This window comes from Macaca thibetana, chromosome 1 (genome assembly GCF_024542745.1).
Source record: "Macaca thibetana thibetana isolate TM-01 chromosome 1, ASM2454274v1, whole genome shotgun sequence".
Classification (NCBI taxonomy): Eukaryota; Metazoa; Chordata; class Mammalia; order Primates; family Cercopithecidae; genus Macaca; species Macaca thibetana.
Window position 1 is genome coordinate 65,155,770 of NC_065578.1, and position 27,986 is coordinate 65,183,755.

Consider the following 27,986-nt stretch of genomic DNA (forward strand, 5'->3'; position numbering starts at 1 on the left):
ATGTGTGTCAAATGTGTGTTGAATTAACACAGCTAGATCCTCAAACTTGAGTTAATTATCCTTGTATGAATTAGGATAGGGGCCATGGAGTGGAGGAGCGGAGGGTAAAGAACTTTGTTTAAACTTTAGGAGGTCTAGTCGCAGGTTCTCCTAACTCGAGTCTGAAGGGCTAGTAGGAAATACCTGTCTTTAGGGTCACAGAGTAATTTTTAGGTGAGAGACTAGCCCGATACTAGGACTTCTGTTATTCTCTGCTAGCCAGGTGTGGACAGTGAAAATTCTAACTTTTAAACCTTAAGTTGGTATCAGTGGCCATTGCAGGACTATAACATTTTCTGTTTCAACTGGTATGAATGGTACACCAGGAAGAGGCTCATTAGGGCCTCCCGCTCCCAACAATCTCAGGACCCATTGTAACCAAAAGATATGGGAAGAATAAATAACTTGTATCATTGAGTATAGCACAATGTCTTTGTCTTCTCACAAAGTATATGATTAATGTCAGCATTAGGGCATGTACTTGAACATGGCAGTTCAAGACTGGATAAAGTATACTTCTTTTTCTGAATTTTTACACAATTTGACCAAAAAATTATATATATATAGATAGATATATATCTATATATATGTATCTCCACTTGTAAGAAGACCTTTCATAAGAACATAACAGTCACCTCTAATTATCAACATTCCACTGTTCTAAGATACAAAATATTTTTACCTTAAAACACTGAATGGCTGGGTTCAGTGGCTCATGCCTATAATCCCAGCACTTTGGGAGGCCGGGACAGGCAGATCACCTGATGTCAGGAGTTTGCGATCAGCCTGGTCAACATGGTGAAACCCCATCTCTACCAAAAATACAATAATTAGTCAGGCGTTGTGGCGCGTGCCTGTAGTCCTATCTATGTGCGAGGCTGAGGCAGGAGAATCACTTAAACCCAGGAGGAAGAGGCTGTAATGAGCTGAGATCACTCCAACCTGGGTGACAGAGCAAGACTCCGTCTCAAAAAATAAATAAATACATAAAATGCTGAACAAGAAACTTTATATTTTCTCATAGTTTGTTCCCATAGTTGAAGAATGATAACATTGATTTCCAAAATATATTTTTAATTTTAGCTAATATCATTTTAGCAAATTATGAACAAAAATTAAAATAGAAAGGAAAGAAGGAGGCCTCCAATCCACATGCTACAACTGGTAAACATTATCTATATGCCTAAAAATCTTGAGGAATATGCACGGATAAGTTTATTCCAAAAGCTGAGAATCAGCCTCTTCTATTGTTTTCTCTTAAGCTTTTGACATCAATGTTAGATTCTGATTGTGAGATAATCAGGACATCATAAGTGACAGCTTGATCATTTAGTTTCTTGTTTCACTCCATTTAACATTTGAATTTCATTTTCTTTCTCTTCTTTCTTTCTTTCCCTGTGGTTCCTCCAGAATGTTAAAGATTATTTTGAATGTAGCTTGAGTAAATCCTACAGTTCTTCCAGTAACACACTTGGGATCGACCTCTGGAGAGGGAGAAGGTGTTGCTCAGGAAACTTACAGTTACCACCGCTGTCTCAAAGACAGAGTGAAAGGGCAAGGACTCCTGAGGGAGATGGTATTTCCAGGCCGACCACACTACCTTTGACAACGCTTCCAAGCATTGCTATTACAACTGTAAGCCAGGAGTGGTGAGTAGCCTCAAAATCAAATGTCAGTTCTAAATTTTTATTTTCCAATTTCTCCAAACATGATTTCATAGTATTAAAATGTGCTTTTCTGTGAAATAACTAAGACGATTGACATTTTGAGAATTAGTTCCCCCTTAGAATCAAACATAAGGTCTTGTAAACAGTGGAGATATTTTCTAGTTCTTCAGAGTGGAAGGAACATGCTTCATTTAAAGCTACTGAGGAAGGAATGAGATACATTTACATTAACGTAAAGCGATAGCAAAATTACTGCTTATGATCTAACTTTTTAAAAAAGAGCTATACAGTGTGCATCAGTATTTTTTGACTTAGAAAAACAAATTACATGAGTTACTATATGTATATGATATTCTTATTGCTGAACTCTACACTTATCCCTAACTTCTCTTTATTATCATCCCATTTTATTAATCTCAGTTTGTGATTATCTATAAAATAAACACTTCTTTGTAAATTGAAAGAGTAATGAAAATTGTGCTGTGATAGATGCTGGGACTATTTTGCAGAGTCTATATTTATGAAAGAGGCTATTTTAAACTAGTGTTGAAAAGTTAATCATCTAATCTTACAATTGTGGTTATCATGCCATGACTGCTTCGAATATGTGCTTTATTATGTATTTAATAATTAGTACATTCTCACTTTTTCTCTTCTGTTTTCCTATATCATTTTAAAATACTTTTTCAAGAATTATTGGCTTACATATCATGGAGATTTATCATGAAAATGAAAAATAATTTCTTGGTTTGATATGATTTTAAATTAATAATGTGTTGCTTTTAAAATAGCTTTTTGTTTAAATAATTTATCAAGCTGAAAGACTAAACATTAAATTATTGTACAACATTATTCTAGTAAATCATTAAAAGTCTATGATTTTTATGGTGTACCATGTACCTCTGCCACATGCTGAGCTCTCCAGGGCTGATGACTAGCCCAGTATGTGCTCTTTGAATAATGATATACGGCATCTTGACATCCTTTAGTTAATGTTTACCTGACACATTGAGAATTAGATCACTGAAACTCCAGGTATCATAGTTAATAGCATCAAATATTTAATCAGACAATCCGTGTGATAGAGAATCATGCTAAAACATTGTAAAGAAAATGGATTAAAAATTTGAGAGGCACTGTCTTATATCTTCTGTTCAGCTGAATTAACATTATATAACAGTCATAGCCAATCATGGAGAACTAAAAGGGGTAGGGCTCCCCTATAGGGTACTCAATCACATGGCTTATGTGATTAGTCTTGATTTTGCATCTGTATAATTACAGATTTGGAGTCTTAAAGATTTCTAGATTTATTTTTCAGCAAGTTGGCAGTGATACAATTCTACCAGTTGTTAAAGTATTGAGATGTTTTCATACCAGTTGGTAAATATATGCTTTCTTGAGCTCTCTGATTGCCCCTACTACTATCCCAGACTATTCTCCAGAAGTCTCCAGAATTTCTCACAATCTAAAAGCAAAGAGGTGAAGACTGGCACAGAGGAGTCTGGTTTTGGTGGGTGCTGGTGCTATATCTGTTGTTAGATAATTTTGAAAAACACCTTGGATAAAATGTACAGTGCCTTGTAAAGTTTGAGTTCATTTAATTCAAAGACATTTTGGAAGTTGTAGAATTGTTCCTTCCTTAAAAATATCAAATCTAGACCCTGCCATTTGGGGCATGCTTGTTTATCTTTCCTAGTTGAATGTTTTTATTTTTAAAGGAGGGCAATAATATTTGTCTCATTGGCTATTGTGAGGATCAAATGAGGTAATCTATCTAAGGTTTTTTGCTTAGTAAAATGCATTCGGTAGGTAATCAGCAAATGTTGATTTTTGTCTTCTTGATCATTATCCAATAAAGATTTTTTGGAAATTAGAAACCATGTCTCAAGTATCAGTAGCCTTATTCTGGGTGTCAGTATTTTAGGGTGAAATGGAAAATTTAGCCATTATTCATGTTCAATAGTCAGTGAGCACCACATATTAGTAATTCATTTATAACATGCCTGTTTTATTTCAATTGACTGGCTACTTTTTAAAGTATGAGAGTAGAGTATGCAGTTATCAACTCTAAATTTATTTTTAAATATAAGTAACTAAAAGCGTTTCTGAACATCTCTTGAAAATCCGGCTTCCACTGAAATACTGATAGCTGAAGACTGGTGGAATTATTGGTGAAGTAATCTGATTAAAAAATGATTTGACTAGAAGTGAGGAAACTGGGTTCAAATTATGATCATTGCCATCAACTTGATGAAAGTTCATAGAGATAAGGAGTACTGCCTGCGACTATGTGAGAGAAAGAATTGTGCTTACCACTTAGAGTACCAAGAATATGGAATCAATTTCCATGCCAAGACCAGCAATGAGCAAATGTTTTCTGTAAAGGACCAGATAGTAAATATTTTAAGTTTTATGAGCTTTGCAGTCTCTGTCACAACTACTCATCCTTGCTGTGATATTGTGAAAGGAGCCATAGCCAATGTGTAAACAAGTAAGTGTTGCTGTGTTCCAATAAAACTTTGTTTACAAAAACAGGCAGCAGGCTGGATTTGGCCTGCCAGAGTTTGCTGATCCCTTTCTAGACTACTAAACATCTCTAAGACATGATTCTAGGATTTGATAATTGCTTTTACAGTTATCAAGGACAAAAACTGACTTTGAGGTCCTGGCTGATGTGCTAAATAAGTCATAAATATGGGACGATGTGTTCTAGATCAAGCTATCAAAGACAGTGAAATAATTTGATTCATTTCTAGTGAAAAGTATTGCTCAATTTTATGTAAAGTTTTATCTAAAAACATTAACATGATTTTAGGATGTGTTTATTTGGAGAAAACTGGCCATCATTACAGCAAAAAGACCTGAAATATCAGAATAGTAGTTTTATTTATCATGGAGCAAGAAAGAGTTAGAAAGGACTCAAGCCCAGTTTTATTGGGTGATTTCCATTTTGTAGCCTTTCAGATGAGTTTCTATTATAATACAATCTCCAAAAGACAGAAATGAACAAACAATGGAAATGGTAATACCTACATTTCAGAGTCATGAGGAAAATTAAAGAAAAGGTTTGCTCTGCATATAGCACAGTCACTTGTTCTTAATGGTTATTTTGGTGTTATTATTATTGTGATTTTTATTGTTAAATTTAGACTGAGCAGCCAAAATTATGCATTTTCTATTATTGGAGGTTTTAGGGAAACTTTACCTCCTGAGTTCTTGGAACCAACTTGGACATATGATGAAGGAGGAATTCAGGTATGAAAGCAAGATGTTATCTTTAATACTGATAAAATTGATATTGAAAATATAATTTATGTCTGTGGGCAAGTGGGTTCCTAATATTGAAACCTATAATTACATAGATGCTAGACCTGGGCAGGATCACTTCACCTCTTACACACACATATATAGAAGGCCTACCCCTACAAAACTTGTAGCATGGAGGATCTGTAGAAATCCTACCCACGTGAGAAAGTAGAGGGAAGGACTGAATTGTACATGGCCAGTTTCTCCTTCTGAAAACACCAACAAAGATTAAATTATTCATTCTCCCTGGAGAATAGCGAGTAAGGCGGCAGAAAGAGGCTGGAAATGTGATGCTGGTGGCATTCTGGACACTTGCAAGGCATATCAAGCATTTCCCAGTTTTTAAAATCTTTTCACCTTAACTTCAGGGGCACATGAGGGATGTGGCTGTTCTTTAGAGGAAGACATCGGGAGTATACCAGTACCGACTTACCGCCATCTTTGTGAAGCTGTTCTCGCAATATCAACTGCTGCCCTTTTGTGTATTCCCCCGACCCCTGCCTCCAAAAAACAAAAAAAAAAAAAAAAAAAAAAAAAAAAAAATCTGAATTCAAAGTTTCCTGCTGTTGTAACCTGAAGTTCAAAGAAATGAAGTTCTCAAATTTATCCTCTGTGTATTCTTGATTTTCTCATTTTGTTAGCAGGATCTTGAAGCGTGGTTTAGAGGGAGGGTTTCCTAACCAGCTGCAGCCTAAGTCATCTTCCGCTGTAAAGGCTGTAGTTTCGTCAGACCCTTAGAAATTGTATTAGTATAATACCAAGTCTCTGATGGACTTCACTTTTTAAATAGTTACTGATGTACCAAATTTATCAATGCAATTCTGCATAACCAAATTTAGATAATAAGCCAATTCTGGGCCGTGAAATCTAAGTTAATCTATAACTTTAATCTTCTTACATGAGGATCTTAGAACACTTTACTTTTTCAAGTCCTTCACTGTTTACAGTTTGTTTTTGTGTATTTTAATTATCTATCTCTCTCTATATATATCTTACCACACAATACATTAGCATTTTTTTTTTTTTGCATTCACCGTTTGATTTGGATTTTCCCAGATATTTACCAATATTTTTGGTTTTAATTCCTCCTCATATCTTAGACCCTCTGCTGGGATTACTTGCCTTTTTGCCTGAAGTAAATTCTTTAGAATTTATTTCGGTTTATCTGAAAATATCTTTACTTTATTTCAACACTTTGAAACTATTTTTTCCCTGCTTTTTGTCTTCTGTTGTTACTATTAGGAAATCAGCCATCACTCCAATTGTCTTTCTTGTAGATGACCTGTCATTTTTTTTTTTTTTTTTTTTTTTTGTCTCTGGATTTGGGCAGTTGAACTTTACTGTGCCTAAGGGTGGATTTCCTTTTATTTATCTTATATAAAATTTCCCAGACTTCTTGAATATGTGAGTTTATATCTTCCTCATCAGATCTAGAATATTCTTTATCATTATCTCTTCAAATATTTTATCTGCCAGTCTTTCTCCTCTGCCTTTGGACTTCTGACTAAATGTATTTTTTAAACTTACTTCTTTATCTTCCATTTCTCTTAATTTATTCCACTTTTTTTCTAATTTTGTCTTTCTGGGCTGCATTCTGATAATTATTTCTAATCTGCCTTCGAGTTTGCTAATTTTTTTTCAAATGACGTCTCATTTGTTATTAAACCTATTATATATTTTTTTCATTTTGATTATTGTGTTTTTTAATTTTAAAGTTTTTATTCATGTATTTAAAAATATACTAGATAATCTTATGTGGTTTTCTATTCCCTGCATGTATTCACTACCTATTACTGCATAACAAATAATCCCAAAATTTACTGGCTTAAAATAACTAATTTTTTATCTCAGAGTTTCTATGGATCAGGAATCTAGCTGTGGCTTAGCTGTGTGCCTCTAGCTCAGGTTCTCTCACAAGGATGGAATCAAGTAATTGGCCAGTACTGTAGTCATGTACATGGGTGGAAAGGTGGGCAGATCTGCTTCCAACCTCACCAACATGGTTGTTGACTGGCTCAATTCGTGGCTCTGGCTGACTAGAAATACCAGTTCCTTGCCATGTGGGGCTCATAGACCCATGTGAAGGCTATTTATAACATGCTAGTTTGGTTTCTCCAGAGCAAGTGTTTTGGGAAAGAGAGACCAATAGAAAGTGAGCAAGACAGAAGTCAAAGTATTTTGACAACTTAATCTTAGAAGTGACATCCCATCACTTTTATATATTCTGTTCATTAGGTCTTACACATGCACAGGGGAGGGGATTCTGCAAAGGAATAAACAAGGAGGTGGAGATCACTGGAGATCAGTTTAGAGGTTGTATATGGCTTTGCAGATATTTTCAAGCTTTAGAAAGCAAGAATAGTTATTTTATTGTTTTGCTCATTTTAGTATCTAAAGTTTTCAGTGATTCTATTTTTTATTATCTTTGTTTCCTGATGGTTTTTGCTCATGCTTTTAAAAAACTTTATTAAGAAAAATAGCCAATGCATGCTGGGCTTAACACCTAGGTAATGAGTTGATAGGTGCAGCAAACCACTGTGGCACATGTTGTATGTAACAAAACTGCACATCCTGCACATGTACCCTGGAACTGAAAATTTAAAAAAAAAAATTCCTTACTACTATTTAAAAAAACTTTATTAAAGTAAAATCAGTGTGCAAAAAAGTATACATATCATAAGAGGGCATGTTGATAAAATTTCACAAATTGGACACAACCACAAAACCAGGAACAAAATCAAGAAACAAAACTTTACTAGTGTCTCAGAAGCTCTTCTTATGCACCCCATGAACCCCTATGCCATCACTACCTCCTCCATACATCTAACAACATCTATTAGTTTTGTCTGTTTTTGAACTTTACATAATGGAATCACATAATGTATACTCTTTTGCATTTCACTTATTTATTGCCCTCAACATTAGGTTTAAGAGGTGTGCTTAATTGTATTGTGTACTGCCACAATAAATTAAATGTCATTGAAACATTATTTGTAGGCACAATTTAAGGTATCAGAATAAGGTTCGTCATAGAGAATTTGCACTTGATTCTACCAGGTCTATAGGGGCATTGGGGCATTGGTAGATTGATTAGAGGGTTTCTCAATCATCTGGCTGAAACATGATCATAATCTGTGAAGGTCCATTGTCTATGACCCCACACCCTCAGCCACTGGCCCTGCTTGAATTATCACTGAGGCTACCCTTCTGGCAGTCTCCTGGATGTACAGTAGGGGTGTTTACTTCTATTTTACCTTTCCAATGAGAAAATAGCCCTTTGAAATTCTGGTTTAATTTGGGAAGACTCTCCTTTTGAATGCCTCACCCAGGCATGGCTGGGCTTTGATTACAGTTCCCCCTTGACCCTCAAGGACATCAGACTGATGTTAACTTTTCCTCTGTGTGGTAAATATCCTCAGGGCAAAAGCAGCTTTGGTGTCCATTATGTACCTTTGGTGAGAAACGTACCCTTATACTTTGGCTTGCTATTTCCTTACTAACTTGACATTTCTTTAGTAGCATCAAGAAAGTAAGATGATACTTTTCCTTATTTTTAAAGCAAAGGTTTTGTTGAGATAACCTTGCTAACAATATTACAGAAACCTTTCATAGCTACTTGCTATGGAGATCTTAGGTCCTTTCGTTCCACACTTGTTTTGGCTATAAAATTGCCTTTAGTACATTCTTAAACTGAAGTTTCTGATGACAATTCTTAAGTGTGTGCTCCCAAGGGTCTAGTGAGGAACTATTTCTTTGACTTTTGCTCCTGAAGACACTATATTTCCCCAGTATCTGAATGTTCTTGGCTTTGAGTAAAATGTTTCCTTATTTTATCTGGTAGATATTAGTGTCTTTATTGTTTTATCTCCCTTTCAGAAAGAAACATCTGAGTTTGCAGTAGTTTAATCTGAATCTTATTTTAGTGTATTTTCTTCCTTTGTACTTGTAGGCCTACATGGAGTTGATTACTTCACTTCTTTTACTTTTTCTTGCTATTTGATCTAGGTATTGGTAATTATCCATGGATGAGGATAAATACCAAATACATATACAAACACACACACACACACACACACACACACACACATACACACACACACCCTTAAGCATATCATATTCAAACTACAGCAAACCAAAGACAAAGAGAAAAATCTCTAAAGAAATCAAATAATAAAAATAGATATATAGAGGAACAAGAGTAATAATTATACTGGACTGTCAGAAACCACAAAAGCAAGAAGAGAGTAGAGTACATTATTTGAAGTGTCGAAATAAAAACCTTCACCAGGCTAGAATTTTATAACCAGCAAAATTATCCTTCAAATGTGAAGGAGAGAGGGAGACTTTTTCAGACAAACAAAACTGAGGAAACTCACTGTCAGCAGACCTACTTTATAGGAGCATCTTAAAAGCATGTTTATTCATCAAGAAGAAAAATGATATAAAGCAGAAACATAGATCTACACAAATAAGAGTGCCAGAGGAGAAATACATGAATATAAGATAACATTGTTTAGTTTTTTCAAGCTAAACTTTTTTAACTATATAAAACAGCTGTTTCAAGCAATACCAACAACATGCTGGGTGATTATAGTATGGGGTAAGGGAAATGAAAGACAACAGTGTGAAATAAACAAGCAGGAGCAAATGGGAATATTCTGTTTTAAGATATATGTACTACATGTGAAGGTAGACTTAGGTTACTTAAAATATACATGTGTATTATACATATAATATATATGTAAATATATATAATATATATTATCTTCATCACATCTGGAACAGCAGCTGCTATTGGAGTCACCACTTGGTTAAACTTACGATAATCCACCGTTATCCTCCAAGACCCATCTTTCTTCTGCACAGGCCAAATGGGAGCGTTGGATGGGGATGTGGTGGGAATAAACACCCATGTGTCTTTCAAGTCCTTGATTGTGGCACTAATCTCCACAATCCCTCCAGGGATGCAATATTGTTTTTGATTTGACCTATTTTTCTAGGTAGAGGCAGCTCTAATGGCTTCCGTTTGACCTTTCCTACGATAATAGCCCTCACCCTAACAGTCAGGGAGCCAGTGTGGGGGTTCTCTCAGCTGCTAAGAGTGCATGTGCCAATTATGCACTGGGGAAATGACCACAGGATGAATCTGAAGACCCACTGGATCCACTGTGAGTTGGACCTGAGCTAAAACTCCATTAATTACCTGACCTCCATAAGCTCCTGCTTTAACTGGAAGACCACAGTGACATTTTGAGTCCTCTGGAATCAACGTTAGCTCAGAGCCAGTGTCCAGTAGTTCCCTAAATGTCGATCATTTCCCTTTCTCCAATACACAGGTACCCTGGTAAAAGGCTGGAGGTCTCCTTGGGGAAAGATGGGAGAAAGATTCACTGCACAAATTGTCGGTAATGTAGTGGAGTCCTTCCTCAAGGGGACCTGGCCTCCCTTTCATTCAAGGGATTCTGGGTCTGTAAACTGGCTTAAGTCTGGAAATTGATTGAGGGTATTATGTATAAGTCACTAAACTCCTTGCGTCTCATGAGTGGTGAATGAGGAATGTCAAATGCATCTATTTTGCATTATATCCACGCTAAGGACTATTAGTTTTCTCCATACTATCAGAAGTAGAGTCCTGAGCATTATTGAGTCTAATCATATTAAGCAGCCAACTCCAGAAACTTCCAAACTAATGAAAGAACTCCATCCTTAATATCCTGTTCCTCTAGAACCATTCCAGGTACCAAAATCTATGTTTGTCAGATTTCTGTAGAGGGACAGAACTGCTAGGATACAAAGTCCCACAATAAGCTGTCTGTAAGCTTGAGAAGCAAGGAGAGCCAGTCTGAGAGTCTCAAAAACTGAAGAACTTGGAGTCTAATGTTTGAGGGCAGGAAGCATCCAGCATGGAAGAAAGATATAGGCTGGGAGACTATGCCAGTCCCTCCTTTTCACATTTTTCTGCCTGCTTTATATTTGCTGGCAGCTGATTAGATTGTGCCCACCAGATTAAGGGTGGGTCCTCCTCCCCAGCCCACTGACTCAAATGTTAATCTCCTTTGGCAACACCCTCACAGACACACCCAGGATCAATACATTGCATCTTTCAATTCAGTGAAGTTGACACTCAGTATTATTAACTACTACAGAGGGCCACTATTCTCCAGACTCCAGAATGATAGATCCACTGACAGCTTGTACCCTGTACCTGGAAAAGCCACAGGCATTCAATGCCAGCCATTAAGAGCAGCCATGGGGGGGTTGAGCCCTGCAAGGCCATAGGGGCAGAGCTGTCCAAGGCCTTGGGAGCCCAGCTCTTGCATCAGTGTGCTCTGGATGTGGGACATGGAGTCAAAGGATATTATTGTGGAGCTATACAATTTAATGATCACCCTGCCAGGTTTTGTACTTGCATAGGGCCTGTAGCCCTGTTCTTTTGGCTGATTTCTCTCTTTTGGAATGGAAATACTTACCCAATGCCTATACCCCCATTGTATCTTGGAAATAACTAACTTATTTTTGATTTTTCAGGCTCATAGGCAGAAGGGACTAACTTTGTCTCAGATGAGACTTTGGACTGTGGACTTTTGAGTTAATGCTGGAATGAGTTAAGACTTTGGGAGACTGTCGGGAAGGCATGATTGTGTTCAGCAGTGTGAGAAGGACATGAGATTTGGGAGGGCCCAGGATCAGAATGATGTGGTTTGAATCTGTGTCCCCACTCAAATTTCATGTTCAACTGTAATCCCCAATGTTGGAAGTGAGACCTGGTGGGAGGTGATTGGATCATAGGGGCACTTTCGCATGAATGGTTTAGCGTCATCCCCCTAGTGCTGTTCTCATGATAGTGAGTGAGTTATTGTGAGGTATGTTTTCTTTGGAAATGTGTAGCACCTCTCTCCCCTTTCTCTTCTTCCTGATCCACCCATGTAAGACATAACTGCTTCCTCTTTTCCTCCCACCATGATTGTAAGTTTCCTGATTGTAAATTTCCTGAGACTTCCCTAGAAGCAGAAGCAGCTATGCTTTCCTGTACAGCCTACAGAACAATGAGCAAATTAAACCTCTTTTCTTTATAAATTACCCAGTCTTGGGTATTCCTCTGTAGCGATGTGAGAATGGCCTAATACAAAAAGGCATACAGTTTGGGAAAAAAGAAATAAAATGATCTTTGCAGATGACATGACTGTCTTTACAAAATATCCTAAAGACTGGCAGAAACAAACAAACAAACAAACAAGAAACACCTCTCCTTGAAGGAAATAATCAATATAACAAGGTTTCTGGATATATAGTTAATATACAAAATCAGTTGCTTTCCTATACACTGGCAATGGACAATTTAAATTTGAAATTATAGTGATAAAATGTCATTTACAGAAGTGATACCTTCCTTCCCCCAGCAAACCCACCAATTTAACAACAACTCACAGACAAATTATCTTACTGAGAAATCCAAAACTAGTTGAGAGGCTCCTGCACCCAGACACATCAAATCCCACAGGAAAATTCAGGACACCCTCATTTCTGAATCCCTACCCACAGCTCAATGCCACGTGATCGAAAGGAAAACCCTAGCTCCCGTCTTCTCCCTGGGGAGTAAAAGAGTTGGACCATGTGTATGACACCCTTCCAACTTCTTCCTCCCCAAAGGATGGGCCTCTCTCTTTCCAGTCTTGGAGGAGTAATGGAACCCAGCATAATCTAACCATCCAGGGGCTGGTAAGAACACAGACAGAAGTTTGCACTGACAGTTCCCATATCCTTTCCCTCAGCTCAACACAGAGCAAGAAAATGAAAGTTCCCTGCTTCCAGCATCTTCTTGGGAAGGGAAGAGTTAGTCGGCTTGGCCAATGCTCCAGCTTTTCTGGCAGCTTCCCAAAGGACTTCCTCTGTCTGGCTCGTTTTGGAGTACTTATGGGACCTGGCATACTCTAGCTGCCTTGGGGCCAATGAGAACAAACATGGTGGTTTGTTCTAGCATGCAACTAGATGACATGGTCCCTCCCATAAGCTCAGTGTAGGGTGAACAGGTAAAAAAAATCACAGATCCCAGCTTTTCTCTCTGTGTGTCATGGGAAGAGTTGGAAAGGGCATCATATGATTCAATTTTTCTGGGGGCTACTTGAGGAATGGCCCGAATATCACTTGTATTGGAACACTGATTGTACCTAGCATACTCTAGATGGTAGCTGCTAAAAACAAAGAAAACAGATTGGCAGATTGGAGAGGCCCCCAGAATCTCTGGCTGGGCTGGTTAGTGAGGGTCTTCTCCTTTATAAGGTTAGTCTGTGAAGATTGGGAGAGGTTGCTGTTTTGTCTGACGTACAGACACCAACACAAAGAATTGAGGAAAATAAAAATAAACATGGAAATAGGTTCCAAACAAAGGAACAAGATAAATCTCCAGAAACAAAGTCTAATGAAAGAGAAATATATGATTTACCTAACAGAGAACTCAAATGAACCATTATGAAGATGTTCACGAAAACCAAGAGAACAATGCATGAACGTGAGTATTTCAACAGAGATATAGAAAGTATAAAAAGTACCAAAAAGAATTCATAGAGCTAAATATTATAATAACAGCTAAAAATTCACTAAAGCAGTGTGACAGGAGACTAAATCAAGCAGAAGAAAGGATAAGCACACTTGAAGACAAATTATTGTTGTTGGAAATTATTCAGTCAGAAGAGCAAAAAGAAAAAAATCGCAAAAATAAGGACAGCTTAAAGGACTTACGGGACACCATCAAGTGGACCAATGTGCACATTATAGGAGTTCTAGGAGGAGAGAGGAGAGAGAAAAAGAACCACAAAACATATTCAAAGAACTAATAGCACAAAACTTCCCAAATCTGGGGAAGAAAATGCACATTCTACTCTAGGAAGCCCAGCATATACAAAATGAAATGAACTGGAAGAAACCTACGCTGAGATACATTATAATTATATTGTCAAAAGTCAAGGCAAAGAGAAAATTTTCAAAGTAGCAACAGAAAAGTGATTTGTCATGTACAAGGGATTTCCCATAAAACTAAAAGTGGATTTTTCAGTAGAAAACCTTGCAGGCCAGAAGGGAGTGGGATGATATATTCAAAGTGCTGAAATTAAAAAAAAGAAAAAAAAAAAAGAAAGAAAACTGCCAGCAAAAAATACTATGCATGCCAAAATTCTCCTTTGAAAATGGAGACTTTTCCAGACAAATAAAAGCAGAGAGGCTGGGCACTGTGGCTCACGCCTGTAATACCCATCACTTTGGGAGGTCAAGACAGGCAGATCACTTGAGGTCAGGAGTTAAAGACCAGCCTGGCCAACATAGTGAAACCCCGTCTCTACTAAAAATACAAAAAATTAGCTGGGCCTGGTGGCACGTGCCTGTAATCCCAGCTACTTGGGAGGCTGAGGTGGAGATTGCATTGAGCTGAGATCATTGTGCCATTGCATTCCAGCCCTGGCAACAGGGTGAGAATCCGTCTCAAAAAAAAAAAAAAAAAAAAAAAAAAAGGCAGAGAGAGTTGATCAGTGCCATACTTGTCTTAAAAGGAATGCTAATGGAAGCTCTTCAAGTTGCAACAAATGACACAAATAGTAACATGATAGCACAAGAAAGTGAAACTTGGTAATGATAAATATATAGACAAATACAGACTACTGCAAATACTGTAACTGTTGGGTTAATCACTTTTAATTATAAAGTTAAAAGACAAAATATATTGAAAATATCTGTAATCAAATATTATTTAAAGGGATATGGAATGTAGAGAGATGTGAATTTTGACATCTATAATATAGTGTGTGATGGGAAAGAAGTTCAAGTGTAGAGAAATTGAATGTAAGTTATTAGTTTAATATAGACTATTTTAAATAAACTATAAAATAGACTAATAGATATTTTATGTAAGCCCCATGGGTAGCCACAAAGAAATACCTATAGAAGATACAAAAAAGAAAAAGAGAAAAGAATCAAAGTATATCAGTACAAAATATTCACCACAACACAAAGGAAGACAGCATGAGAGAGGAAGACATAGGAGGTCAAGCTGGGAGGGTTACTTGAGCCCAGGAGCTTGAGACCAGCCTGGGCAACATAGGAAGACCCTATCTGTAAAAAAATATGTTTTTAAAATTAGTTGGGCATGGTGGTCTATGCCTGTAGCCCTGGCTACTCAGGAGGCTAATGCAGGAGGATTGCTTAAGCCTAGATAACAAAGAGCTATGACTGTGCCATAGCACTGCAGTCTGGGTGATCCTGTCTCAATAAAAAATAAAACACAGAGAAAGAATAAAAAGACAGCTGTAAGAACCACAAGACAAACAGACAACAATGAACAAAATGGCAATAGTAAATTTTTCTCTATTAGTGTTTACTTTACATAGAAATGGATTAAATTCCTCAATCAGAAGACAAAGAGCAGTTGAATAGATTTGAAAAATAAGAGTGAACTATATGCTGTCTATAAGAAACTCACTTTAGATTTAAAGACACAAATGAATAGTGAAGGGATGGAAATATATATTCTATATAAATGGTCACCAAAGGAGAAGTGGCGGTACTTATATCAGACAAAATATATGTAAAGTAAAAATTAGTACAAGATACAAAGACGAACATTATATAATAATGAAAAAGTCAATTGAACGGGAAGATATAACACTTATAAATATATGGACCCAACATCAGAGCATCTAAATATATAAAACAAAAGTCGATACACCTAAAGAAATAATACACAAAAAATACAATAATTATAGGAGGCTTCTTTACCCCATTTTTAATAATGGATAAGACAACTAGACATAAAATAACAAATAGCAGACTTGAACAACACTATAGACCAAAAGAGCCTAACATACCTATATAAAATATTCATCTCATAGCAGCAGAATATACATTCTTCTCAGGTGTACATGAAACATTCTCTAGGATAGATCACATGTTAGGTCACAAAACAATTTTTAATAAAATGAATAAGATTGAAATTATACCAAATATGTTTTTGGAGCACAGTGGAGTGAAATCAGAAATCAGTAGCAGAAGGAAAACTGGAAAATTCACAAATATGTGGAAATTAACATACTCCTGATATCCTAGTATTCTTCACTTAGTGGGTCAAAGAAAAGAATCAGGAAAGAAATTAGAAAATATTGAGGCAAATTAAAATAAAAATACAACATACAAAACTTATGGGATGCAGAAAAAAATAAATAAAAATGTGACATGCCAATATAGGACCTTTACCATGAATGGAATTTGCAGGACTGATCATTGCTCTGGGTAAGTCAGTGAGTGAATGTGAAGGCCTAGGATGTTACTATACATTACTATAGATTCTATAAACACTCTACGCTTAGGCTACACTAAATTTACAAACAAATATTTTTCTTCAATAAAAAATTAATCTGAGCTTACTATAACATTTTGCTTTATAAAATTCCTAATTAAAAAAATATTTTTAACTTTTTGCAATAATACTTAGTTTAAAACACAAACACAGCCTTGTACGGTGGCTCATGCCTGTAATCTCAGCACTTTGGCAAGCCAAGATGGGTGGATCACCTGTGGTCGAGAGTTCAAAACCAGCCTGACCAACATGGAGAAACTCCATTTCTATTAAAAGTACAAAATTAGCCGTGGTGGCATATGTCTGTAATCCCAGCTACTCAGGAGGCTGAGGTAGGAGAATCACTTGAACCTGGGAGGCGCAGGTTGCAGTAAGCTGAGATCACGCCATTGTACTCCAGCCTGGGCAACAGAAGTGAAATTCCGTCTCAAACTAAACTAAACAACAATGACAACAACAACAACAAAAAAAAACATTGTATAGTTGCATAAAAATATTCTCATTTGTTATATCCTTATTCTATAAGCTTTTTTTTTTTTTGTTAAAAACAAAGACACAAGCACACACAATAGCCTAGGTCCTTGCAGGATCAGGATCATCAACATCTCTGTCTCCCACCTCCACATCTTGTCCCACTGGAAGGTCTTCAGGAGCAGTAACACACATGGAGTTGCCGTCTCCTAGGATAACAATGCCTTCTTCTGGAATACCTCCTGAAGGACCTGCCTGAAGCTGTTTTACGGTTAACTTTTTTTAATATGCATAAAGGAATATTCTAAAATAATGATAAAAAGTTAGCACAGTAGGTTTGTTTATACCAGCATTACCACAAACACATGAATAATGCTATGACATTATTATATCATTAGGCAACAGCAATTTTTCAGCATGATTATAGTCTTATGGGACCACCATCATATATGTGGTCCACCTTTGACCCAAATATTATTATGCTGTTCATGACTGTATTGGAAATAACGAGGAAAGAAATAGGAGAACTTGAGTTCCCAAGGTGGAGATCAGTTGTTGTTAAATATTAGAGTGCATCAGAATCACCTGAAGGATTTATTGAAACGCAGATTGCTGGCCCCTAAGAGTTGAGTGTCTAGGGTAGGACCTAACATTTTGTGTTTCTAACAAGTCTCCAGGTGATACTTATGGTTTTGGCCCAGGGGCCACATTTTGGGAATTATTGGCCTAGATTTTCTCAAAAAGTAGGAGGTTAGGTCATCTGCTGAGAATAAGGGAAAGTGGGCCCTGAACTCTCCTTTCAGCCAAAGGCAGGCATATTCTAGAACACTGAAGCATGTTAAGAGTGAGTTTTAATCTGGAGCAATGTTTTTTTTCTATGCCAAGCCAACTGATTTGTGGTGGGATTAATTCCCAGGTTTTAGATAACTGCACTGCTTTGAGAATGCTCACAGCTTAATGATACCATAGAATTATTATCAGCTTCATTTTCCATTGTGTAGGAAGAGGCACAGAAATAAAGAAGGCAGGAGTCTTCTTTCAGGTTTCCTTATGGTGGACTTTTTCATAAGAAAGAGTTCTGGCTTCTCCTTTGTTGTTCCCTCAAAGAAGATTATAAATATGTTTGCTTGTCTCCCACCTCCATCTGCCTGAGGGCTGTGCTTTGCTTCTGTAAATGTTTCAGTTGGAACATGGTGATTCTGTTTGGGCATCTATTAACTTAGGTGTGATGTCTGATGTTTACTGTCTCAACGTTCACCTCCACTGGGGAGAGTGGTGGCGATTTCCCTGACTCTGTCTAAGGCTGAAAACATTCGTTACCATGGAGGGGAAAGTGGTTGGTTCACTGAGGTGGGGGCTTTGAAACACAGGATGTGCTTTATTGCTCCCACAGTCAGTCACAAGTTGACAGTTGCATGAGGCTTTCCATAAAAATATTTTATACTTTTGTGCTGCCTCTCAGCTGCAGATCCTAAAGCCCTGTTTTAAAGATCAAAATACCCATAGATGTGCAAATGCCAGGGATTCAACAAAAGCTGGTGCATGGATGGGAAACTGATGACACACACATCTGTTCAGCTCTCATCATGCTGCACCACCCGCTGGAATCTTTTGGCTACAGAAACTGAATTTGTGATTCGTGCATCAAGCATTGCAGTCAACAACTCAGCAATTCACAAAGTCTCCTCTGTGATTGCCATCTTAGGTACGTGAGGTAATGGACAATGGATATTTAAAATTATGCCTCAACCCTGCTTTACCTCGTCACTTATTCTGGTATCAGTCAAATTTCTACTAGATTATGGGAAGTGCAGGTTTTTAAATAAAAGGTGCCTAGGATAGATGCTGGCCTATGTAGCTCTAATAATTGGTATAATACTTTATAGTATAGATGATATTTTCACTGTAACACATTATAGTATACAATGTCCATTCCATCCCCTACTTGATTTAAACTCAACTCCGTAACAACCTTGTGAGATGGGCCTTATTCCTTAAGGTAAAAGAAGAACAAACAAAAAATGGCTGCAACCAAAATGTAATAATTGGTGTAAATGGTTTCATAATAAAAAAGAAAGACTTCACTTTTGATATTTGATGGCTGACACCTTTCAGTTTCCCATCTATCTTTCTTTTTCTCCTTAGCTCCACATCCTGAGAAGATAAGAGAACCTGGGCTTTCCTCCCTTGGTGCCCATGGGGAAGTTCAAACCACACAAATCCCTCTCCTCTAGGAATTCTCATTCTAGTCCCAACCCTCTTAACTATGATAAAAACCCTAAACCATCAACACCACCCCCATCTTGACTTGTCTCACCTTAGGTAGAATCTGATCCCTTCACCTTGGGGAATATGTGAGTAGTAAACTTTATTTTGTATCTGTAATTCCTATGTTTTATTCATCCTAGCATTCATACATTTCTGAGGATGCTGGATGTTCATATAAATAGGTTTATTAGCTTTAGATTGACTAATGATGCTTTATTCAAATGTGTGGTTATTTCAGATCAAAGAAAAGGAAGCATTGTGCTTGACACAGGGCTAAGAACTGAAAGACGAACAAAACATTGCCTGTGTCCTTTCCTCAGTAGTTATAGTCTGGTAGAAAAGGCAGACATGTACATTAACAAATTACAAAACAGTGTCATATGTAGCATGTACAAGTTATTGTGGGAATGCAGAAGAAAGAGTGACTGGTTTTTCCTGGGTTTAGCAATATATGTATAAAGTCGTAAGAGCATGAAAGAAGATTGTATGTTGAGGGAACTATATTTAGTTTTATTTGGTTGAAGAGCTGGATTAGTGTTGGGAGATGCAATCGGAAAGGGCCTTAAAGGCTCTGCTGGTACATTGGATTTTATCCTGAGGGCATTGGTGAGCTTTTGAAAGGCTTTAAGAAATGAAATAAAAGAAGAACACTTTTAAAGAGTCACTTTGATGGCAGTATGGAAGATAGATGGGAGCCGAGACAGAAAGATACTTGAGAACAATATTACTTTAGTCCAGTGAGCAATGACAATGGCTAAATCAGGACAAAAGCAGTGAGAATGGTTAGAGGAGGACACGTGGCAGGCACTGTTCCCGGTGTTGGGATATAAGATTGAAAGAGGACAGAGAAATTCTGTTTTTTATGATGTTTTTATTCTGATAAGGGTATAGAAGAGAACCACTAAGATCCATTCTCCTCTTCTGTCCAGCAGTAAGAAAACTCCAGAGATGCAGCTGAACACATGACTACCCAGAAAATAGACTGTACTTTTCAGACTTTCTTGCAGCTTCCTCCAAGTCTAGCTATACTAGTTTCTGGCCAAATCATGCCCTTGAAATGAAGAGGCATCCTCCTCCTTTCCCTTTTCCCTTTCTACGGGTTGGGATGTGTACACAGTGATGAGATTTCTGGCACCATGTACCCAAGGTTACCACAGGCTTGATAGAACAGCAAGACTAAAGGGTCCTGAGTATGTAACAATTTCATGGAGAGCCATCATACCAGGCTGAATTTTAATGTGGAATAACTAAAATTCTATCTTGCTGTTCTGGGTGTCTCTTTGTCACAGAAGCTGAGCCTATCTCATAAGTAATACTGGGAGAGATATACAGTCATAATGGAGATTTACGTGAAGAGAATGCTCAGGTCTTGAACTCCACAAAGGTAGTCATCTAAGCGTATAAATAAGTTATATAAGTATAAGCTGAGTCTGTTAGGCTTAATATGTAATTATTCAAAATAAGTACCAGCTGTAATTTACATGCAAGGAAAAGCTTTGTAGACTGAGCTAGTCAGTGAGGGCTCCTCAGACAAGAAGGATCCACTTATGCAAGGCACTTACACGTGGGAGTGCCAGACAGTGTGATGAAAGAGAGAATAGAGCTGAATATCTCATCCTATGTCTTATTATTTGAGGAACTTACTAATCCTATATTAAGAATTTGGTTAATTATTTGATAAAGGCATGAGTTTGTTCATTGAGCTGCAAGCTGATTACAGTAGTAATTACAATAACTAGCAAGAAAACTATAGACTGAGATAAATGTAATAAATGAAATAAACAAGGTGGTGTGATAGAGTAAATGAAAACTGAGCAAAAGAATGCTGCTTTAGATAAGGTTGCTACAGAAGTCCTCCAAGAGAGGTGATGTTTGATTGATAAACAAATAATAAATGGCAGTTATTGTATAAAAAGTAGGGGGCAGGGTAGGAACTTTATAGGCAGAGGGACTAGAAATACAAAAGCTCTGAGGTGAGAAAGAGCCTGGTATATTTTTATCGCAGAAAAAAGGCCGGAGTGACTGCAGAATGGAAAGCACGAGGGGAGAAAGAAGGAAGTTGAAATTGTAGAGGGAGGGAGCAGTTAGATCATCGAACTGCTTGTAGGGTATATTAACAAATTTTGTTTTATTCTAACAGCAAGGGGAAGCCATTGTACAGTTTTAAACAAAAACATGACATTATCTGACTTTAAAAAAATAATGTTTTGGTTATGGATAGAATGAATCATAGAAGCAAAGTGGAAGCAGAGATTATTGCAGGAAGGTGATTTGAAACAGGGTGATAAAGAGGGTATGGGAAGAAGTGAAAGAATTTAATTGCTTTTTGGAAACATTGATAGGGCTTACTATGAAATGCAGGTAGAGGTCTGAGAAAAGAAGTCGTCAAGCATCAATCATGCTTTTTGCTTGAGGTGCTAGGTTGATAGTGATACCATTTGCTAAAACTGAAAATACTCAGGGAAATATTTTTGGGGGTATAAGCCAAAAGATCAATTTTGGACAAGTATAAAAGTGCTGATGGCTGTAGGAAATTAGGTGTATGAATCTGGGCTTCGAACAAGTGAGTGAAATTTCATTAGTCCTCAGAATAAATATAGTATTAATACTTTAATAGCTCATTTTATTTATAAAATATTTCAAATATACTAAAATTACAGAAAGTAATTTAGTAGGCATAATCGCTTGATGTGCCCACCATGTAGATTTAACGAATGTTGACATTTTGCCATTTTTTGCTTTGGAACTTTGAACAATATAATGTTGCAGATAAAGTTAAAGGATGAGAGCATTCTTAAGGATGGTGGGAAGACAGAGGCTTGAATGTGTCTTACTTCTTGTTCACTCCCAACTCTACCTCTTCTGCCAGCAGACAGGTCCTAGAGGATAGGAATGAAGCCTCAAGTTCTGTCACAGTCTCGCCAAGGAGAGCAGAGGAATTTCTCTTCTTTGGGAAGAGGAGAGCTTGGGCATCAGCACTGAAGAATCCCAAGATTAGGATCAGAATACCTGGATCCTGGGACAGCTTCACTCTCAGAAACTCGTAATCTCCCACAAATTCACATCTAAAGAAATATACCAAAATTCTTATTTTTGGATTCCTAAAAATTGAGAAGTGACCAAACAGGCAGCTGGACCTTTTCTATCTCTTGGGTTGGGAGAGCATGATGAGGCCAGAGCCAGAAGATCAGAAAGGTTTCCTCCTGATGCCTTGACATGGTACCAGCAAGGTGTCCTTTACCAGAGGAAAAACCAGAAAGGAGAAAACCTGTAAGATATATCTCATGAAATAGAGTTACTGGGGGAGACAGACAATGACCCATGACAAAAAACCAAGTCCTTGGGAGATTCAAATACAAAACAGAAAAAAAAAAAAACTTTCTGGAATCAAAATAATTTTAAAACTTTGGCACAAAAATATGTATACATTGTGAAATATGTAAATGAAAACATATGCATTACCTCATACACTTATTTTTGGTGTGTGTGGTGAAAACACTTAAAATCTATTCTCTTAGCAATTTGCAAAAATACACTATGTTGGTGTTAACTGTAGTCGTCATCTACAATAGATCTCTTGAACGTATTCCTCCTAGGTGAAATTTTGTATCCTTTGACCAACATTACCCCAGTCAACAATCTCTCCATTTTCTCTGGCATCAGCCTTTTTCAAATCACCTTCCTCCTTCCTCCAATAGTCTCTGTTTCCACTTTGTCCCTACAATTCATTCTACCCATACCTAAAACACTATCTTTTAAAGTCAAATTACATCACATTTTTGTCCAAAGCTGTAGTAATGGCTTCTTATTTCTGTAAAGATAAAACAAAATTCCTTACCATAGCCTATCAGCAATTAGGTGTTCTAACTACTCCCTGCCTCTACCATCTCAACTTCCTTCTTTCTCTTCCCTGCTTTTCATCCTCCAGACACACTGACCTCCTCAGTCCCTGCTAAGCATAATTCTACTCTCCACTTCTGAGTTAATTTTTTTTTCACTCCATATATAAGCGAGATCATGTGGCATTTGTCTTTCTATGCCTGGCTTATTTCACGTAACATAATGTCCTCCATGTTCATCCATGTTGTCACAAATTACAGAAATTCCTGCTTTTTTTTTAAATAATAAAGAATATTTTTTTCATGTATATGCCACATTTTTTTCTCTATTCATCCATTGATAGACACTTAGGTTGATTCCATATCTTGGCTATTGTGAATAGTGCTGCAATTAACATGGTAGTGCAGATATTCAACATAGTTATTTCATTTCCCTTAGATGTATACCTAGTAGTGAGATTTCTGGGTCATATGGTAGCTCTATTTTTAAGTTTTCGAGGAAACTTTCTACTGTTTTCCACAATGGCTGAACTAATTTGCATTTTCATCTACACTATAAAAGGGTTTCTTTTTCTCCACATCTTCTTCAACACTTATCTTTCACTTATTTGATAATAGCCATTCTAACAGGTGTGAGGTAATATCTCATACTGGTTTTAATTTGCATTTGCCTGATGATTAGTGATGTTGAACGTTTTTTCATATACTTATTGGGCATTTTTGTTTCTTCTTTTGAGAAATGTCTATTCAGATATTTTGTCCATGTTTAAAATTACTATTGAGTTTTTTGAGTTCCTTATATATTTTGGCTATTAATCCCTTATCAGTTGTATGGTTTGCACATATTTTCTCCCATTCTGTAGGTTGTCTCTTTACTGTGTTGATTGTTTGCTTGGTTGTACAGAACCTTTTCAGTTTGATATAATCCCAATTGTTTATTTTTGTTTTTGTTGCCCATGCTTTCAGATTTATACCTAAAAAAAGTATTGCCCAGACCAATGTAATGGAGCTTTGCCCCTATGTTTTCTTCTGGTAGTTTTTCATTTCCAGATCTTAAATTTAACTCTTTAATCAATTTTTTGTTGATTTTTGTTTATCATGTGAGATGAGGGTCTAATTCATTCTTTTGCATGTGAATATCCAGTTTTGCCAACGCTATTTATTAAAGACTATTCTCATTGTGTATTCTTAGCACCTTTGTCAAAAATCAATTAACCATCAATATGTGGATTTATTTCTGGGCTCTCTTTTCTGTTCTGTTGGTCTATGTATCTGTTTTTATGACAGCACCATGCTGTTTTGATTATTATTGCTTTGTGGTATATTTTGAAATCAGGTAGTGTGGTGCCTTCAGCTTTGTTATTTTTGCTTAAGATTGCTTTAGCTATTCAGGGAATTCTACAGTTCCAAACATATTTTAGAATTGGTTATTCTATTTCTGTGAAAATGCCATTGTAATCTTGATAGGAATTACACTGAATTTGTAGATCACTTTGCATAGTATGGACATTTTAACAATATTACTTCTTCAAAGCCATGAACATAGATTCCCTCTCCATATATCTGAGTCTTTCTCAATTTCAATGTTTTCAGTTGTCAATGTACAGGTCTTTCACCTCCTTGGTTAAATTTGTTTCTAAGTAATATTTTTGTAGGTGTTGTAAATGGGATTGTTTTCTTGATTTCTTTTGTGGATAGTTTGTTGTTAGTATATAGAAATGCTACTGATTTATATGTTGATTTTATATACTGCAACTTTACCAAATTTTGTTTAATAGTTCAAATATTTTTTTGTGGAGTCTTTAGGGATTTTATTTATAAGATCATGTCATTTTCACATAGGAACAATTTAACTTCTCCTCCAATTTAGATGTCTTTTATTTCTTTCTCTTGCCTAATTGCTCTGGCTAGTATGTCCAGTAGTATGTTGAATAGAAGTGGTAAGAGTAAGCATCATCGTCATGATTCATATCTTAGAGGGAAAGCTTTTGACTTTTCACCTTTGGATATGATGTTAGCTATGGGTTTGTCATATATGGTCTTTACTGTGTGAGGTACATTACTGCTATACCTAATTTGTTAAGCTGATTTTTTTATGGAAGATTTTTGAATTTTATCAGTTGCTTTTTCTGTATCTATTGAGCTGATCATATGGTTTTCGATTTTTTTTTTTTAGATTTGCATATGTTGAATCATCCTGGCATACCTGGGATAAATCCAACTTGATTATGGTGAATGGTCCTTTTAATGTACTGTTGAATTCGGTTTGCTAGTATTTTGTGATGATTTTCGCATCTGTGTTCATCAGGGATATTGGCCTGTAATTTTCTCTTCTTGTAGTGCCCTGTCTGGCTTTGGTGTCTGTGTAATGCTGGTCTGAAAATATTTATGTAGCTCAAGAGCAAGGTTAGATATAGATATGCAGACTTATAAGTTTTCGGGCAGATAAAATGATAGCTGAATGTTTTATAGACAGGGAAATGGAATCCACAAATGAGTTTCTAGAATGAGAAAAGGACAACACTTGAACGGAGAGGGAATGCAAAGAGCAAGTTAAGACAATAGAGATGACCAGCCCTGGCCATACAGGAGCAAGATCAGAGACAGGAAAACAAAGCAATTAAGCATACTGCAGAGAAGTCATGTAAAATAAAGGCAGGAAGTGTAGTTTGAGTCTGGAGATTTGGAGAGCATTTATGACTTCCCACATCCCCATATGCTCTGTGAATCTAGTAGTCCTGGTTCTTATGTGGGGAGCATTCCTACCAGGGAACATGATAAATGTACCACTCAACTTAAAGCTATAGCTGCTACCTTTGGTAGTCACTTTGGTCTCCTTATAGCAGTAGATGAATAAGCAGAGAAAGAAGTTAACTTATTTGCTGGGATAATGTATCCTAATCATCAAGGAAAGGTAAGGCTGCTGCTAAATCATGGAAATAGGCAGCACAGATATTGCAAGGAGAATAAAGTTGAGCAAAGTGACTCGCCTTGACTCCCTCCCCATGTGTTCTCCTATTTGGGCTGTAGACCCACATAATGGCTATTGGTTTAAAGTGTATTCCTCATCCTAAAGTATAGTGTTCCACACTGTAGAATGTCATTTTCCCGCTAGCACTTCAGTGGCAAATTTGAGTCCATTACATATTTTTCTATTGCTGGCAGCTTCTGGATAGTGTAGTGGTCATAGGATTAGTGCACTCCCTGGTTATTTCCTCTACACCACACATCCTTTGCTGTAAAGTGATCCCTTAGCCTGAGTAAATATTTTGTAGATTCCAATTTGGTTGTCATATGTTTTGAGTTTTTGGATAGGGAACTGGCTGAGACACTGTAGGCAGGAAAGTCAAACCCAGACCAAGAATACATGTTAATTCTGACTACAGTAAACATAACCTTTCCCTAGGTGAAGGGGTCCTTATGTAATCAACTTGCCACCCAATGGCAGGTTGGTCTCCTTGAGAGATGGTCTCCACTTTGCTTTCTGTTGCAAGGAGGTCCAACATTCATCAGCAGCAGTTAACTAAATCAGCTTTGAAGAGATGGAGCCTATGCTCATAGCCTCTGTCTCTATCACTGTGGCTACACTGTATGTGAGACCATTTTCCAGGCATCAAGGTGGCCAAGTACAGAGATTTGCTGACATACCTGGCCCAGTCACCCTTGGGATTCTATAGGATTATTCTGCAGTGGATTCTGTGTGGCAGGCACAAATGTACAATGGAACAATCCCTGCACTTTGTTCCCACTCTCATAGGTTCATTCATATGCCTCTTACCCAGACCTTTTCATACCTGGTCTTCAATCTTGTTTATTTCAAGGCTCTAACCAGTCAGCTAGGTAAGTCATTAGTTCATATATCCCAGTTTTATGCCACTTCTCTTCTTTCCCTAACTACTGTTTTTCAGTGCTACTCTGTAGTACAATAGCTATTCATTTTTATCTTACACCCACACACTGAATTGATCCATCCATGTACCAATCTTGGGCTTTTTCTCCTTCATCAACAGGTCACAGGAAACCCTTCATGAATTCATAGGTGTGAAATGGGGGAGAAGCATGATAACAGTGACAGATAGCATTTAGGTTTGTGACATTTGTTTGTGTATCTTTCTTATACCCCCTTACATCTGCTCAAGTTTGACCCTGGGCATATCCTATCCATGTTATGGTAGATTGCTGCTGGGGTCACCTGATTTTATGATTTATTGGATCTATCGGTATCCATGGTGTGCTAGTAAATGTTTAATGATCACTTCTGAAAAATACTGCCTTGGCTTTTAGCATTTGCTGGCTTCTATGGCGTAAATATGTCTACTATGGCTGATTTCAAGTGCCAAAGTGATGTCAGAATGTGGAGTTAGGAAGAGATGTGATGGTATGAACTGTCTCTAGCACATCACTATCTTCAGTTGGTGATAGCAGTTCTGGTCACAAGGTCACTTGATGTCACTTGAGTTTCCATGGTTTGATACTCATTTTCTACTGGGGCCCAGGGGTATGCCAGGAGTTGTTTATCAATAGTTTATAGTTCTGTACTGCAGATGTCATAGCCTTGCCCTGGAACCCTAGAAGTGTACACTGTATAAAACACATTTTGCTACTACAAATAATTCCAGTACTATGGGCGATGTGGTGCAAGCAAGAGTCTTGGACCTTATGCAGACCATTTGTTGCCTGGGGCTCCTCTCAAAAGTAACATCTCTTTGCATCGTTTGGCAAATGGATTGTAACAGTAGTCTCAAGTGTATTATATGTTGTACCTCAACATCAAAGAGGTCTACTGAACACTGTGATTCTCTTTCAATGCTAGGAGGCAAGATCGTAATTTATCCTTTACTTTGGAGTACATATCCCAGGATACTCAGAATACTGGAACCCTAAGATTTTTATCTATGTGGCAGCCTCCTGAATCTTCCTCTAGAGCACACATTTCTTTCCAAACCATCCAGAATACTTGCCACTTTTTGCACGTCAGGTACGGTTAACATGACATCCTCAATACAGTGGACCAGTGTGATGTTCTGCAGAATATCCAGATGATGCAAGGCT

General features: G+C 37.2%; 1 protein-coding gene across 2 annotated transcripts in view; it reads left to right on the forward strand.

The window, feature by feature from the left end:
- Window positions 1-27,986, forward strand: part of PDE4B (phosphodiesterase 4B) — a 585,950-nt gene that overhangs the window by 142,733 nt on the left and 415,231 nt on the right. For both annotated transcript variants that reach the window (XM_050760551.1, XM_050760641.1), the window contains exon 3: window positions 1,450-1,688. In XM_050760551.1, coding sequence (XP_050616508.1) covers window positions 1,450-1,688 — 239 coding nt within the window. The remainder of the gene's footprint in view (window positions 1-1,449; window positions 1,689-27,986) is intronic.